We start from the raw sequence: 16,807 nt of genomic DNA, 5'->3' as shown, positions 1-16,807 counted from the left end.
CGGCAATGCCCCAATTGTCGGAAGTATACCTACTGCATCAAACACGGAACAGGAAAAAGAGAAAGAGAGGAAGGCAATTTGCGCATGGTTACGGCCTTCCATTTTTCTTTGTTATTGTTCTAGTACATCTTTTGCATTGCATTTCTACCTGAGGATTTTGAAGCTAGATTTTGTATAGTGGTATTGGAGCAATGTCGAGTGTGCCTGTTCCCAATCGTTCATCCGCCGGCTGGCCGCGCGGGGTCAGTCAGTTCGGCGGGAACAAATACATGAGCGCGCCTGCAAAACCACTCAGCCTGGAGAGAACCATTAATTTGTGAGTAACAGGGTGAAGGGACGACGACGATTGGTTTTTAACGTCAGATTATGTGTGTATGTATAGTGGTTATGCAAAGACTACTACAATACCCGTATTTCACTCAATTGTATGGAAGAGTTAATGGACTGCAAGCTTTGCAGGAGTTTAAAAAATATATATATTTCACCTTTATTTAACCAGGTAGGCTAGTTGAGAACCAGTTCTCATTTACAACCGCGACCTGGCCAAGATAAAGCAAAGCAGTGCGACGCAAACAACAACACAGAGTTACACATGGAATAAACAAACATGCAGTCAATAATACAATACAGAAAGTCTATATAAAGTGTGTGCAAATGAGGTAGGATAAGGGGGGGGGGGGGGGGGGGGGGGAAGTTAAGCAATAAATAGGCCATAGTGATGAAATTATTACAGTATGGCAAATTAAACACTGAGGTGATAGATGTGCAGAAGATGAGTGTGCAGGTAGCAGTACTGGGGTGCAAAGGAGCAAAATAAATAACATGGTGATGAGGTAGTTGGATGGGCTATTTACAGATTGGCTATGTACAGGTGCAGTGATATGTGAGCTGCTCTGACAGCTTGTGCTTAAAGCTAGTGAGGGAGATATGAGGCTTCAGTGATTTTTGCAGTTCGTTCCAGTCACTGGCAGCAGAGAACTGGAAGGAAAGGCAGCCAAAGGGAGTGTTGGCTTTGGGGGTGACCAGTGAAATGTACCTGCTGGAGCGAGTGCTTTGGGTGGGTGCTGCTATGGTGACCAGTGAGCTGAGATTAGGCGGGGCTTTACCTAGCAAAGACTTATAGATGACCTGGAGCCAGTGGGTTTGGCGACGGATATGAAGCTAGGGCCAGCCAACGAGAGCATACAGGTCGCAGTGGTGGGTAGTGTATGGGGCTTTGGTGACAAAACGGATGGCACTGTGATAGACTGCATCCAGTTTACGAGGGTATGTTTGGCAGTATGAGTGAAGGATGCTTTGTTGCGAAATAGGAAGCAGATTCTAGATTGAATTTTGTATTGGAGATGCTTAATGTGAGTCTGGAAAGAGAGCTTACAGTCTAACCAGACACCTAGTTATTTGTAGTTGTCCACATATTCTAGGTCAGAACAGTCCAGAGTAGTGATGCTGGACGGGTGGGTAGGTGTGGGCAGCGATCGGTTGAAGAGCATGCATTTAGTTTTGCTTGCATTTAAGAGCAGTTGTATGGCCATGGAAGGAGAGTGGTGTGGCATTGAAGCTCATCTGGAGGTTAGTTAACACAGTGTCCGAAGAAGGGCCAGAAGTATACAGAATGGTGTTGTCTGCGTATAGCTGGATCAGAGAATCACCAGCAGCAAGAGCGACATCATTGATGTATACAGAGAAGAGTCGGCCCTAGGATTGAACCCAGTGGCACCCCCATAGAGACTGCCAGAGGTCCGGACAACAGGCCCTCCGATTTGACACACTGAACTCTGTCTGAGAAGTAGTTGGTGAACCAGGCGAGACAGTCATTTGAGAAACCAAGGCTGTTGAGTCTGCCGATAAGAATATGGTGATTGACAGAGTCGAAAGCCTTGGCCAGGTTGACGAATACAGCTGCACAGTATTGTCTCTTATCAATGGCGGTTATGATATCGTTTAGGACCTTGAGCGTGGCTGAGGTGCACCCAGGACCAGCTCGGAAACCAGATTGCATAATTGCATAGTGGAAAAGGTACGGTGGGATTCGAGATGGTCTGTGATCTGTTTGTTAACTTGGCTTTCGATGACCTTAGAAAGGCAGGGTAGGATAGATATAGGTCTGTAGCAGTTTGGGTCTAGAGTGTCTCCCCCTTTGAAGAGGGGGATGACCGTGGCAGCTTTCCAATCTTTGGGGATCTCAGACGATACGAAAGAGAGGTTGAACAAGCTAGTAATAGGGGTTGTAACAGGTGGGATTTTAGGTGGGATTTTAACAAATCAAAATGTAATTAAAAAGAAGGATGGACTCCAAAAAACAAGTTAACCTACAACTTCCATTGACACTATTAAATATGTAAATTATGTTAAGTAGCTTAATAATGAACCTATGTATTGATGTGAAAACAGATTTGAATTTCTAATAATTAATATATCATGTTTGTAAAATGTGAAACAAGCACGAGCTAGCGCGATCGATCTTTAGGATTTGGTTGTCAGATTGCATCCAACTTTTAGGTGCATACACCACCACCTATTGCACTGCTGTGAGAAATGGCCTACCTACATTAAATTGTTGATACCTTAGTGGAAAATTGCCCCTCCAACTATTAGCCATCTATAATTTAAAAAATCTCCACCCCATTCCACTATTTAACCCTATCTAATCCTACTCCAGACCACGGGTCTTGAGAGAACAGAACACTACCACTCAACACCCGCTAGTGAGATCATATTGGCGCGTTGTAGCATGTATTTGCATATTTTTGTTATGGAACGTGTACTCTGATTTGGGTGTGTGTGCCCAATAACTCAATTTGTAGTAAACACCACCATTTTTTTTTAGAAACTTTGGAAAATGGTTAAGTTTACAAAACGCAGTCCACTCTGTTACAGATTATAGTTTTGGAAACAGAAAACTGTATTACGATTATTACGAAATGTTTAATCGATGAGAAAATCTGCAGAATGTCTCCCACTGCCAGCCACTGGGCTTCTTCTCATCACCATATTTGGTTGTGAGTGGAAATGCCAACCAGATGCTTCACATTTACACATCAGGTGAAATATCTGGCGTGTTCTTTTGTCTCATTCTTCTATCTTTGAGCTAGCTCTGCTCTACTTAATGGCCCCTCCCTTTCACTCCACCTGTCCCGCCCAGAAAACATTTGCCAGTGAGATGTCTCGCCCTGGGGCACCCGTGATATGGGGACAATAAGTAAACCTGGGCGGCAGGGTAGCCTAGTGGTTAGAGCGTTCAAATCCCAGAGCTGACAAGGTACCAATCTGTCGTTCTGCCCCTGAACAAGGCAGTTAACCCATTATTCCTAGGCCGTCATTGAAAATAAGAATTTGTTCTTAACTGACTTGCCTAGTTAAAGGTCAAATAAAATACATTTAAAAAAACAGTGGCCCCGCCCCGATCAGAAACAATTTGAGAGTGGGGTGTCATGCTTTCCTACCGTCTCTGGGCTAGCTTTGGGGTGAGTAACTACCGGAAGTGTTGTCAAATCTAGTGGACTGCTATAGTATTAGCTAGCCCTGCATGCTGACGAAAAACTAACAGTCATTAAAGACTAGCAGTATTTCAATCTTCTCGATATGTCGTTTAGGATGATGAGACAATTAGTAGTACACTGCCATCTCCCATCCCTGGATTGAGGTATGTTTTCCAAGCAGTATCTTGAGCCGGCTCTGCGCTGTCCTGATTGTTGCATAGCCACGTTCTGACTGGAGAGAGAATGTAATGAATGTCTATTTGAATTCTGGCTAGCTTTGCAGCTGACTCTATGTCCAATTTGACAGCCCAGTTTGTGGCACAAAATGATGATGAATTGCTAGTCTACCGTCCTGTAGATGCATCCTCATTCAAAAGCTATGCCGTGTGTGTTTGTGGGGGGGTTACTGAGTAGCAGTGAAGGCTGTTGAGGGGAGGACGGATCATAATAATGGCTGGAACAGAGCGATTGGTATGGCATTGAACAATGGACACCATGTGTTTGATGTATTTGATACCATTCCACCAATTCCGCTCCAGCCATTACCACGAGCCCTTCTCCCCAATTAAGGTGCCACCAACCGCTTGTTCTGGGTAGTGTGTGCATGTTAGTCGAGGCATGTGCACATTTAAAAATGGTATTCATGACATTGTTTCAGATACCCTCTCACCAACTACACATTTGGGACCAAGGAGCCTCTGTATGAGAAGGACAGTTCAGTGGCAGCACGGTTCCAGAGGATGCGGGAGGAGTTTGACAAGCTGGGCATGCGGAGGGCGGTGGAAGGAGTGCTTATTGTCCATGAGCACAGGTTGCCCCATGTACTGCTGTTGCAGCTGGGAACCACCTTCTTCAAACTGTAAGCACTACTACCAACCAAGCACAGCCTGCAGGAGTTACATCAACAGTCTGTTTGTTTTTAAAGTGTGTGCATGTATGTTTGTATGGTTCTCTTATAGGGTTGTCTATTTGTCTCTTGCAGGCCAGGTGGAGAGCTGAGCCCAGGGGAGGATGAGGTGGATGGGCTGAAACGCCTGATGACAGAGGTACGATACACATACACTCTCAAAGGAGGCCAGCCAGAGTTGGAATCACAACCTCGGATGACATCCATCCTAGCATTCTCTTAGCTCTCAAACTCTTCTTCTCCATATGTAGAGTTTTCAGCCATTCCATTCGCCTACATTTGGCTCCGTGTAAACTCCAATTCTGATGCTGTGTGTTAATGTTTAGAAACATCAATAATCATTGCTTTTGAAAAATAATCTTAAAAAAAAAACTTATTGTAGCAGTTTTGCACACATTGTGTGCCTCTAGTTGAACAACACTTGCTCCCCAGTTAGCTTACACACAGGTGTGCAGAGCGCGCAAGATAGCTAATTAGCACAGGTGGCAGCCTATGTCTTCCGTAAACAAGCACTGTAACATGGGGATATGGCCGTGTGGGAACACAAACCTAACCCTATAAAGGTGTGTAGTAATTTACAGTTTGAAAAATATATATTTCTCGCTGATATGAAAGATGAATTCCTTAAGTTTCCAAAACAGTACTGCAAGCGATGCGTCTTAATGTTTAGAGCAAGTGTCGGGGGCTTTTAACAAAACTACCCCGGTCAAAAGACACTATCGTCAATAGGCGCTAAAGTAGTTTGCGTCTATCAATGGGGTAGCATTCTCTAAGATCCTGCAGGATGCCGTGATGCCATAGTGATTGTCTTTACTGTGTCTTTGTCAGATCCTGGGCCGGCAGGACGGGGTGAAGCAGGATTGGGTGATCGATGACTCCATCGGAAACTGGTGGCGCCCCAACTTTGAACCCCCACAGGTGAGCATAACCCAACACACAGTACAGTTTACACTGAAATTTATGGAGGAGGAGAAATTGAGCCTGCAATAAATATTTGTGTGTGGTAAATATTTGCTTTTCTGTTCTGCTGCAGTATCCCTACATTCCAGCCCACATCACTAAACCCAAGGAGCATAAAAAGCTCTTCCTGGTTCAACTGCAGGAAAAAGGTAAGCGCCCCTTAGCTAGTCAAAATCTGTTCTACATACTCTACTCACATAATCATTAGTGATATTTGCTTCTGTGTCTTTCAGCTCTGTTTGCAGTCCCAAAGAACTACAAACTGGTGGCAGCCCCTCTGTTTGAGCTTTATGACAACGCCCCCGGCTATGGGCCAATCATATCCAGCCTACCGCAACTACTAAGCAGGTAGTGTGTGTTTATATATTGTGTATAAATCACTTTTGTGTGTTAGAATGAGTGTATTAAGGGTGTGTGTGAGCTCAGGTATGCTGTATATTCATATTTATTTCCTGTAGGTTCAACTTTATCTACAACTAAATGGTGTGAGAATGGGCACAGTGGCTGGCTGTCTCTGTGAGTGCAGCCATATATGGGTGAAATGAAGACATGGCGTGGAATTAATACAATGTGGGGCAATCAAAATAAGCAACACAAGGCTACTCACCTCTGGCTTCCTGGTAAGGCTGAACAAAAAACCCACCATCTCAAGAGAAGGGGCCGTAAATGTGCTCTTTACAATGATGGAAGAAAATATGTCAGACTTTTTGTTTGGATCTGAAAAAAATCTGTAATTTCTTACATGATTAAACTGCAACCCAGTGTCTCAAGAATCAGATGTTATGCTCTTGCAACAGAATACATTTATTTGATTAAAGAAACAACAGCATTGAGTTTCCTGTTGTGTTTTAACCTGTATTACTGTCATGCTATTTCTTTTTCTTTAAAAAAATAAATTAGTCTTTTCATGAAGACTGGCTTTTATACCAAGTGTGTTGATGACGTTTTGGTGTATTGTTTTCACTATATATGCTTCCCTCTTGGTGATGTCATTTGGAAACACAATGTCAACTTTCACTGCTATATTGACGACACAAAATGGCCTAACCTGAAAGCCTCTATTTTAGACATAAGGAAGTAGATGGTGGCAAATGCTTAACTTTTAAACTCGGACAGAAAAGATGCTAGTTCTAGGTCCCAAGAAACAAAGAGATCTGCTGTCATATCTGACAATGAATATCGATGGTTGCGCAGGCCTCTCAAATAAAACGGAAGGACCTCAGCGCTACTCTGGACCCTGATCTCTTTCAATGAACATCAAACTAATTTATACTAAAATTAATTGTAAACGATAGCGAGAAAGGAAAGAAGAGAAAGAAAAGTGAAGAGCGAGCAGAACTTTATGCACTACTCGAGGACGAAGATGTGAAGAGGGGAGTGAAGGAAGCATGGTCGCAGCGAGCGAGGTACTCTCATGGTCAGCTACTTGCTAGCTATTTTAGCTACATGTGTTTACACCAAGCACATGCTTTGGCTAGTCTTGTTACATAGATGGTTATTTGATCGATACGTTATTAGTCACCCTACATATCAATATTGTCAGTCAAGTGCAAAGCTTTAGTCACAACTTTGCTTTCATGACCACTGATCTGAAAACACTAGAAGATGTGGGTCAACTACCTCAACCATTATCACTTTTCATTAAGTTACATTTTTTATTAGTAATTTTTAAGGAATACGCATGGTATTCATCAGCCAACGAACTGCGTACTTGCAGGTTCCTTCTCGACAATGAAACAACACAAAGATACGATTACGAACTTAAAGTAAATGGCACCGTAGTATATAACTTTTTAAGCTTAAGTATAATACAGGAAGGCACCATTTATAGCTAATATTTAAACGTGTATTGGAGAGGGGGGCAGTGTATAAGCTGAGCAGTATAATAAGAGTCTGGTAGCAGCAGTTGTGATGTGTGTGTAGCATTCGGAAAGTATTCTGACCCCTAGACTTTTCCCACATTTTGTTACGTTATAGCCTTATTCCAAAATGTATGAAAAAAAACTATTTAATCAATCTACACACAATACCCCATAATGACAAAGCAAAAACTGATTTTTTTGTAAATTATTAAAAATAAACTGATATCACAGGTAAGTATTCATACTTGTTACTCAGTACTTCTTGAAGCAACATTGGCAGTGATTACAGCCTTGAGTATGACACTACAAGCTTGGCACACCTCTATTTGGGGAGTTTCTCCCATTCTTTTCTGCAGATCCTCTCAAGCTCTCAGGTTGGATGGAAAGCGTTGCTGCACAGCTATTTTCAGGTCTCTCCAGAGATGTTTGATCGGGTTCCAGACTCTTGGCTGGGCCACCCAAGGACATTGAGACTTGTCCCAAAGCCACTGCTGCGTTGTCTTCGCTGTGTGCTTAGGGCCGTTGTTCTGTTTGAAGTCAGGTCCTGAGCGCTCTGGAGCAGGTTTTCATCAAGGATCTCTCCATTCATCTTTCCCTCGATCCTGACTAGTCTCCCAGTCACTGCCACTGAAAAACATCCCCACAGTAAGATGCTGCCACCATCATGCTTCACCATAGGGATGGTACCAGGTTTCCTCCAGATGTGACCCTTGGCATTCAGGCCAAATTGTTAAATCTTGGTTTCATCAGACCAGAGAATCTTGTTTCTCATGGTCTGAGAGTCCTTTAGGTACAGAGGAACTCTGGAGCTCTGTCAGAGTAATCATCAGGTTCTTGGTCACCTCCCTGACCAAGGCCCTTCTCTCCCGATTGCTCAGTTTGGCTGGGTGGCCAGCTTTAGGAAGAGCCTTGGTGGATCCAAACTTCTTCCATTTTAGAATGGTGGAGGCAACTGTGTTCTTGGGGACCTTCAATGCAGCAGATTGTTTTTGGTACCCTTCCTCAGATCTGTACCTTGACACAATCCTGTATCAGAGCTCTACGGACAATTCCTTCGACCTCATGACTTGGTTTTTGCTTTGACATGTACTGTCAACTGTGGGACCTTATATAAACCGGGGTGCCTTTCCAAATCATGTCCAATCAATTGAATATATCACAGGTGGACTCCAATCAAGTTGTAGAAACATCTCAAGGATAATCATTGGAAACAAGATGCACTTTAACTTAATTTCGAGTCTCATAGTAAACGGTCTGAATACTTATGTAAATAAGACATTTCTGTTTATTTTTTCTAAATTAGCAAACCTTTCTAAAAACCTGTTTTCGCTTAAAAAAATATATATTTTAGAATAAGGCTGTAACGTAACCAAATGTGGAAAACGTCAAGGGTTCTGAATACTGTATATGTGTATGTCTGTGTGGGTCTGTGCATGAGTGAGCTCGTGTGCTACGATGTGGAGAATAAGAACAGTTCAAGTGTTCAGCAGTCAGATGGCTTGTAGATAGAAACTGTCACTGAGCTTGTTTGTATCAGACCTCATTTGCTTATACCTTCTCCTTGTAGCTGGGGTGTGTGGGGTCCTTTATGATGCTGCGTGCCTTCCTCAGACACCCTTTCGGGTATATGTCCTGGATGGGTGTAAGCACGGTCCCAGTGATGTACTGGTCCATCTTCACCACCCGCTGGAGGGTCTTGCATTCGTGCACGGAGCAATTCTCATACTAGGCCGTGATGCAACTGGTCAGGACGCTCTTGATGGTGCAGCGGTAGTATTTGGAGAGGACCCGGGGCGGCATGCCAGATTTCTTCAGCCGCCTAAGGAAGTAGAGACGCTGTTGCAACCTCTTGACAAGAGTGGTGGTGTTGTTGGTCCATGACACGTCCTCTGTGATGTGAATGCTGAGGAACTTTAAACTAGTGACTCTCTCTACTGCAGTACCGTTGATGTGGATCGGGGCATGTTCCCTCCTCTGCTTCCTGAAGTTAATCATTTGGGCTCCTGAGTGGCACAGCGGTCTAAGGCACTGCATCAGTGCAAGTGGCGTCACTATAGTCTCTGGTTCAAATCCAGGCTGTATCACATCCGGTCGTGATTGGGAGTCCGGTAGGGTGGCGTGCAATTGGCCCAGCATCGTCCCTATTTGGCCGGAATAGGCCGTCATTGTAAATAAGAATTTGTTCTTAACCGACTTGCCTGGTTAAATAAAGGTTAAATAAAAAAAATTTAAAAACTGCTTTGTTTTGCTGACATTGCGGGAGAGGTTGTTGTCATGACATCCCAATGCCAATTCACGTATCTCCTCCCTATAGGCTGACTCGTCATTGTTATCAGGCCTGCAACCGTGTTGTCGTCAGCAACCTGATGGAGTTGGTGTCGTGCAATGCCACGCAGTCCTGGGTGAACAGAGATTGCAGCAGAGGACTGAGGGCACACCCCTGTGGGGCCCCTGTGTTACGGGTCAGTGTGGAAGAGGTGTTGTTGTCAATCCTCACAGCCTGTGGTCTGCCCATCAGGAGGTCCATGATCCAGTTGCTCTGAGTTTGGTGTCGAGCTTGGAGGGAACAATAGTGTTGAATGCTGAACTGTAATCAATGAACAGCATTCTCACAAAGGTGTTCCTCTTGTCCAGATGTGTTACAGCCGTGTGCATAGCGATGGAAATGTATCTGGGTCTGTTGTAGCGGTAGGCAAATTGGAGTGGGTCCAGTCTGCCTGGCATGCTGGCCTTGGTGTGGGCCATGACCAGCCTCTCAAAGCACTTCATGATGACCGATGAGAGTGCGACGGGGTGATTGTCATTTGGGCCACTGGGACGATGGTGGTCTCCTTAAAGCAGGTGGGGACTACAGCCTGGGTCAGGTTGAAGATGTCTGAGATGCCAGCTGGTCAGCACACCCTCTGAGAGAGCGGCCAGGGATGCCATCTGGGCCGGCGGCTTTGTGAGTACTCACTTTTTTGAGAGTTTTTCTCAAGTCAGCCCTGAAAAGCGAAAGCATCTGGTCGTCCGGAGCAGCGAGAGTCTTCCTGGATGGCTCTTTGTCTGCCTTGAAGCAAGCATTCAATGTGTTAAGATCATCTGGGAGTGAGGCTTTGGTGGGCACCGCACAGCTGGATTTGCCTTTGTAGTCTGTGGTAGTCAGTAGTCCTTGCCACATGCGACGTGAGTCTGAAATGTCAAACATCATTTCAAGTTTGAGTCTGTATTGTCTTTTTGCGTCCCTAATCCATTTGCGGAGCTCCTACCTGCTTGCCTTGTACGTGTTTCGCACCACCGATTCATCGGTTTCGTTCTGCTGACATTGAATGCTGCGGTGCAGGCTCTCATATATGGCACCCAAAGAGAAGTAAGAAAATGGTGTCACAAAAAAAGTATGTTTTTGGAGTATTGAGGTTTACCACCTTCCTATGTGCTGTTAGAATGGGTTAGAACCTTAAATGAAAATGTTCCAGAGGTAACAACTGACTCTAAGACATACATTAGTTCATGTTACATTTATTCACATAATTAGTGTTAAAACGTTTTTTATATTGGTAGACCAGTCGTTGAGTGTTCCTCTGGTGTTCCTCTTAAGGGGACCTGGAGCTAGACTGCCACCCTTTCCCTCACTGCATCATCAGGAACTTCATCCAGAGTGACAGCTTTACAGAGAACCTACAGAGGGAGCTTCTAGACCTCAACTTCCATGAGAAGTCCAACGACCTGTACAAATTGAATCCGGTGAAAAAGGAAAACTGATAGGAATACAGTTTGGAAACGGGTTGCTTCTTGTTCATAATCTTTCTTTACTCTGCCTTTTGGAGTTATGACATTGGGAGTTGTGATACTCATTGACAATTTCTCTTACAGTCAGATGGCCTGAAAAAGAGAAAAGAGCCTCACATCACAGGCTTGAGTATGTGTCTGTGTGAGAGCAATTTAGGGAGGTAGAGAGAACATGTTTGCTTTGTGTGTGTGTAGCAGACAGGGATCTGTGTAACTCATTCCTCCGCCTGAAGTGTCTCCACTTGCGCGTGCTTCCACAAGTGTCTCCATTTGGACGACTGAGTAAGACGCTTCAGGATGGCGGTCACGTGTTTGTGAGGGAGAGGTCCTGAGTTCAAGCCTCGGTATGCACTGAATCAGGGGAAAGCGGTACTCACTACGCAAGCAGCTTGATGTTCTTTACATGTGCATGCTCTCAGTTTGGCTGTTTTTGAGCTTTGTGTGTGTTTTCAGGGCAGGACTATTTGGGTGGTTTCGATCCTGGCTGGGGGAAGTGTTGGGGGTAGAACTGAAGCCCACAGTGGACATTTCCTGTGCCAAGTACCAATACACCGGTGAGTCACATGTTTTTACCTCTACTCTTCAAAAAAACAATGAGCAAGCCTTAATATTAGCATGCTCTTCCTAGAAAAGAGCAGAAGCACTGAGCTATCCCCCCAAGATATCCTGTTCTACCCACTGCATAGTTAGTCTATATGGACATGCATATTTCTGGAATTAATTATGAAATATACACATTGTCTTTATCAATGCCCTCTCTATCTCTCTGTCGGTAGATGTTCTGTTGTGTCATGATGATGAGTTGGAGGGGAGGCGTGTTGCCTTCATCCTCTACTTTGTCCCTCCATGGGAGAGCAGCGATGGAGGAACCCTGGATCTCTTCAGCGCAGATGGTAAGTATTGGTGTGTGTGTGTGTGTATTGGCGTGAGTGAAAAAATGTGTGTTTTAACTTATCTACTTTGTGCATAGATCACTTCCAGCCCCATAGTGTGGTGAAGTCTCTGGTGCCCAGCTGGAACACTCTGGTTCTCTTCGAGGTTTCACCCGTCTCCTTCCACCAGGTAGTTCTTCCTATACCACCGGATAACAACCACACACTTCACACCTCTCACCTGTCCAGGTAGCAGTAGTGCAATCTACGGATGGTTGTCTCTGTGTGTTTGTCCAGGTTTCACGGGCCGTCTTTGGAGCGACCCCCTCGTCACACAGATCCCCCCTTGCCAAGGAGCCCCCACCTTCTCAGAGATGTAAGTTTGTGTGTGTTCTGAAACAGGGAACTCACAGCCATATAGCAAGGATGTGGTCACAAGGATGTGTGTGTGTGCATTTTACCTGAGTGTGTATTTTGTTTGTCTGTTCACAGTGCTGCTAGAGTGGCTGACTCCACTGCATCTGGATGTTGACTACCAGTCACAGGTTCAGCAAGAGTTAGAGGACAGCTGAGATCCAGCTCAAGAATTTCCTCAAAGTAACACCATTACTCTACCTCTTAATTTTTCCATCTCTCTCCTGCTGCCTCTCTCCTGGTTGACAGTGTCTGTCTCTACAGGAGGAGAAGTTTAAGGAGGTGAGTGAAGCACTGCGATCGACTGACGTCCAGTGGACCAAGCAAGGTCCTCCCAACAGGAGTTGAGCCTGTCAAGTAATTTGTTTGTGTGAGTGAGAGAGAGATCCCGAACGTGTTATGATGGCTGTAAACGTATATGATTTGTGTAAATATTTTTGTGTATGTCCGTTGTGCAGATGTTATGAAGTGACTTCGTTAGAGTCCTTCCCCCAGTGTGTGAGTGCATGCTGGGAGCTGTTGTTCTCGGAGGCGTTCTTACTGCTTCTGTCCAACTTCACTGGCCTGATACTGCACTATCTCAGCCCTAGTGACGAAGACAAGGAGGAAGAGAAGGACCAAGAAGATGAACAAGAGAGAGAAGCCACAGGGTCATCTGGGTACAAACCATCAGCTAATAAGAATACCAAAGGTGTGTTGCTTGTTTGTGTATGTACACTACCGGTCAAAAGTTTTCTCTGGTTTTTCTTTATTTTTACTATTTTCTACATTGTAGAATAGTAGTGAAGACGTCAATACTATGAAATAACACATATGGAATCATGTAGTAACCAAAAAAGTGTTAAACAAATCTAAACATATTTTATATTTGAGATTCTTCAAATAGCCACCCTTTGCCTTGATGACAGCGTTGCACACTCTTGGCATTCTGCCAACCAGCTTCACCTGGAATGCTTTTCCAACAGTCTTGAAGGAGTTCCCACATAGGCTGAGCACTTGTTGGCAGCTTTTCCTTCACTCTGCGGCCCAACTCATTCCAAACCATCTCAATTGGGTTGAAGTCGGGGGATTGGGGAGGCCAGGTCATCTGATGCAGCACTCCATCACTCCTTCTTGGTAAAATAGCCCTTACACAGCCTGGAGGTGTTGGGTCATTGTCCTGTTGAAAAACAAATGATAGTCCCACTAAGTGCAAACCAGATGGGATGGTGTATCTCTGCAGAATGCTGTGGTAGCCATGCTGGTTAAGTGTGCCTTGAATTCTAAATAAATCACAGACAGTGTCACCAGCAAAGCACCCCCACACCAAAACATCTCCTCCTCCATGCTTCACGGTGGGAACCACACATGCGGAGATCATACGTTCACCTACTCTGCGTCTCACAAAAACACGGCAGTTGGAACCAAAAATCTCAAATTTGGACTCCAGATCAATGGACAAATTTTCACCGGGCTAATGTCCATTGCTCGTGTTTCTTGGCCCAAGCAAGTCTCTTCTTATTATTGGTGTCCTTTAATAGTGGTTTCTTTGCAGCAATTCGACCATGGAGGCCTGATTCACACAGTCTCCTCTGAACAGTTGATGTTGAGATGTGTCTGTTACTTGAACTCGGTGAAGCATTTATTTGGCCTGCAATTTCTGAGGCAGGTAACTATAATGATCTTGTCCTCTGCAGCAGAGGTAACTCTGGGCCTTCCATTCCTGTGGCAGTCCTCATGAGAGCCAGTTTCATCATAGCGCTTGATTGTTTTTGCGACTGCACTTGAAGAAACGTTTGAAGTTCTTGACATTTTCCGTATGGACTGACCTTGATGTCTTAAAGTAATGATGGACTGTCATTTCTCTTTGCTTATTTGAGCTGTTCTTGCCATAATATGGACTTGGTATTTTACCAAGTAGGGTTATGTTCTGTATACCCCCATACCTTGTCACAACACAACTTATTGGCTCGAACATATTACGAAGGAAAGAAATTCCACAAAGTAACTTTTAAGAAGGCACATCTGTTAATTGAAATGCATTCTAGGTGATTATCCCATGAAGCTGGTTGAGAGAATACCAAGAGTGGTCAAAGCTGTCATCAAGGCAAATGGCGGCTATTTGAAGAATCTCAAATATAAAATAGATTTAGATTTGTTTAACACTTTTTTGGTTACCACATGATTCCATTTGTGTTATTTCATAGTTTTGATGTCTTCACTATTCTACAATGTAGAAAATAGTACAAATAAAGAAAAACCCTTGAATGAGTTGGTGTTCTAAAACTTTTGACAGGTAGTGTGTGTGTGTGTGTGTGTGTGTGTGTTGACCCCTGTGTGTATCCTCAGATATGTGTGTTTGTGAGCCTTGACCTTTCTGTACCTCCTCAGGACTGAATATGCCTTTCTAAGTATGTATTGACCCCTCTGTGTGTATTCTCAAGAGCCGAGCACTCCGGTGTGTGTTGGAGAACTGCGTCGCTGGGCTCACGGGGACTACACACTACTGCACGATGGAGACGCATCGAGAGCGGAGTACGCCCTTGACCTACTGCTGCCCCTGAGCTGTCCTGGTCAGTCACACACACGCTTAATCACACACACGCTTAATCACACTCACACGCTTAATCAGACACTCATGCCTAATCACACAGACACACAATGTAGGTTAGAATCATAGTTTGGGAAATATTTAAAAAATTGTAAGTGTGAATGTTATCATACACAATATCAAATCCAAAGTGTGAAAACTGTCTTTTTATTTTTCAGACTGGCAGACCGAGTTTGGGGGTTCACCTCTTATATTGCTAATGAAGAGGATGAGGAGGTGAGTGATGTCACTGTTCAAATGGCAACTGGTCAACTAGATTCCTGTGATTGTCATGGTTGTCATTTCTCATCGGTGTCCTCCTGTCCGCAGCTCCTGATGGTGTATCCAGAGGTCAACTCCCTGGCTCTTGTCTACAGGGACAAAGAGACTCTCAAATTTGTCAAACATATAATTCACAGAAGCTCCACCCTACCTATTGGTGATTCTTGTTGGAGAGCAGTTTATGACTTCTCCTTTGTGTATTATGATTGAGTTTTTGTGTGTATGTGTTGAGGTGTATGTGTTTGTAATATAACATCACTGTGAGGGGTGGTCGGTCTACTCTAAAGCCTCATGATGTCATGTGTTCTTCATTAAAGTGAACAGACTGGGATACCCTGTTACCATGGTTACCTGGTTTTGGTCGGCAGCCACAGAGTAACACAGGTTTTTTGTTGTTGAAATGTCTTCAGTGACAGCATTTGGTAGTATTTTGTGTTCATTATCGTGCCGTTGTTGTGGCCCTGTATGGCTGAGTTGGTAGGTCATGGCATTAGCAACGCCAGAGTTGTGGGTTTGTTTCCCGGAGCTACGTGAAATATATGCACACGTGATTGCAAGTCGCGTTGGATAAAAGCATCTGCTAAATGGAAATAATAATAATATTATTATTATATATTGCTAGTTTATTTGTGTGTCTGTAGTATGTGTTCAAACTATCTTACAGTATTCATGCTGTCACTGTAAAAACGAATCTGTCTGCAAGGAAAGTAAACTACAGAGCAGTGATTGAACATTAGAGAACCAAATCCACACACACTCGCACAACCACTACTCCGATGTTAAATTCTTCACTTGGATATCAAACTGAATAACAAATGAGTAAAAACAGTTAGATGTTTGGCAGACCTATGATTTCACTCATCTTTTAAAATGTATTTTTATTGGCCCATCCCCTCTTCTTACAGCATTTGTTGTTATATTTACGCATGACTCATATTTTACATACATGGCACCTTTTTTTTTTACACAGTAGTTACATAGCAAAATATAGTTATTTAAATACATTGCATAGTACTTAAACACATCGGTATACATTATTTAGTTTTTAGTCACCGTAGTGAAAATATTGAAACAATGGTTGCAGTCTGACTGTTACATTTCGACAAAGGATGTAGATACATACTGTAACTATAGATTGTTACACCAGATATTGTGATTTAACCAGAGGCTTTTGGTATCCATTACTTGGAGTTACAGACTGGGTACTGTTTGGTGTAACACAGAGAATTTTCGAGCAACTTTAACTTGGCGACACTATCTTCGTTCTCGATTCGGACAAACGTATCTTTTAAAATGTCGGTGTCCAATTGCAAGTGGTGCGAAAATGCTCCATTATTAAAATACATGTTTTGCTACATTAAGTAATCTAACGATGTACACGTCGCCGTCTTGTCTATTTCAAATATTCTCCCATCGATCGAGATAGGTGTGTCATCATGACAACTAGGGAAACTGGGATATTTTCTACGATTTGGCAAATCGGAAATGTATGAGTTTCCTAATTCCAACTAGCATGTGAAAGCGGCATAATCTCTCTTGGGCAGATGAAACGGCGAGAAACTGTCAAGGCTCACATAGAATTGTGTTATTACTAGCAGCGGTAGTTTCTGGTTTTGGGTTTTAATCGTTGATTATTTGGACAAATCAAGATTGGGCGAAGGCGGTGCTTGAACTGGTGCGGTTATTTTCAAGCC

General features: G+C 43.7%; 2 protein-coding genes across 2 annotated transcripts; both read left to right on the top strand.

The window, feature by feature from the left end:
• Nucleotides 1-15: 15 nt before the first annotated feature.
• On the top strand, nucleotides 16-6,279 carry LOC110526442 (cleavage and polyadenylation specificity factor subunit 5). The gene is made up of 7 exons (XM_021607432.2): nucleotides 16-316; nucleotides 4,138-4,338; nucleotides 4,462-4,525; nucleotides 5,215-5,304; nucleotides 5,420-5,495; nucleotides 5,580-5,694; nucleotides 5,805-6,279. Exons 1-7 carry the CDS (start codon nucleotides 192-194, stop codon nucleotides 5,824-5,826), a joined length of 693 nt encoding a protein of 230 aa, XP_021463107.1. The 5' UTR covers nucleotides 16-191; the 3' UTR covers nucleotides 5,827-6,279.
• A 336-nt stretch (nucleotides 6,280-6,615) lies between these two features.
• Nucleotides 6,616-15,399, top strand: LOC110526952 (prolyl 3-hydroxylase OGFOD1-like; the record flags this gene model as incomplete). Its single annotated transcript, XM_036980831.1, has 10 exons — nucleotides 6,616-6,752; nucleotides 11,430-11,530; nucleotides 11,753-11,869; nucleotides 11,947-12,038; nucleotides 12,146-12,224; nucleotides 12,341-12,445; nucleotides 12,527-12,953; nucleotides 14,686-14,814; nucleotides 15,011-15,068; nucleotides 15,162-15,399. Coding segments are annotated over 6 exons (606 nt in total), but the record flags the coding sequence as incomplete, so codon positions are not given.
• Between the last annotated feature and the right edge of the window lie 1,408 nt (nucleotides 15,400-16,807).

The sequence above is a fragment of the Oncorhynchus mykiss genome, chromosome 6 (assembly GCF_013265735.2).
Source record: "Oncorhynchus mykiss isolate Arlee chromosome 6, USDA_OmykA_1.1, whole genome shotgun sequence".
Taxonomy (NCBI): domain Eukaryota; kingdom Metazoa; phylum Chordata; class Actinopteri; order Salmoniformes; family Salmonidae; genus Oncorhynchus; species Oncorhynchus mykiss.
Note: the sequence above shows the minus strand (reverse complement) of the source record. Positions and strands in the feature narration are given on the sequence as shown.

Coding starts and splice junctions, on each gene's coding strand:
- LOC110526442 (XM_021607432.2), top strand. CDS start 192: ATGTCGAGTGTGCCTGTTCCCAATCGTTCATCCGCCGGCTGGCCGCGC. Junction 4,339..4,461: donor GGAACCACCTTCTTCAAACT/GTAAGCACTACT, acceptor TGTCTCTTGCAG/GCCAGGTGGAGAGCTGAGCC. Junction 5,305..5,419: donor CCAACTTTGAACCCCCACAG/GTGAGCATAACC, acceptor GTTCTGCTGCAG/TATCCCTACATTCCAGCCCA.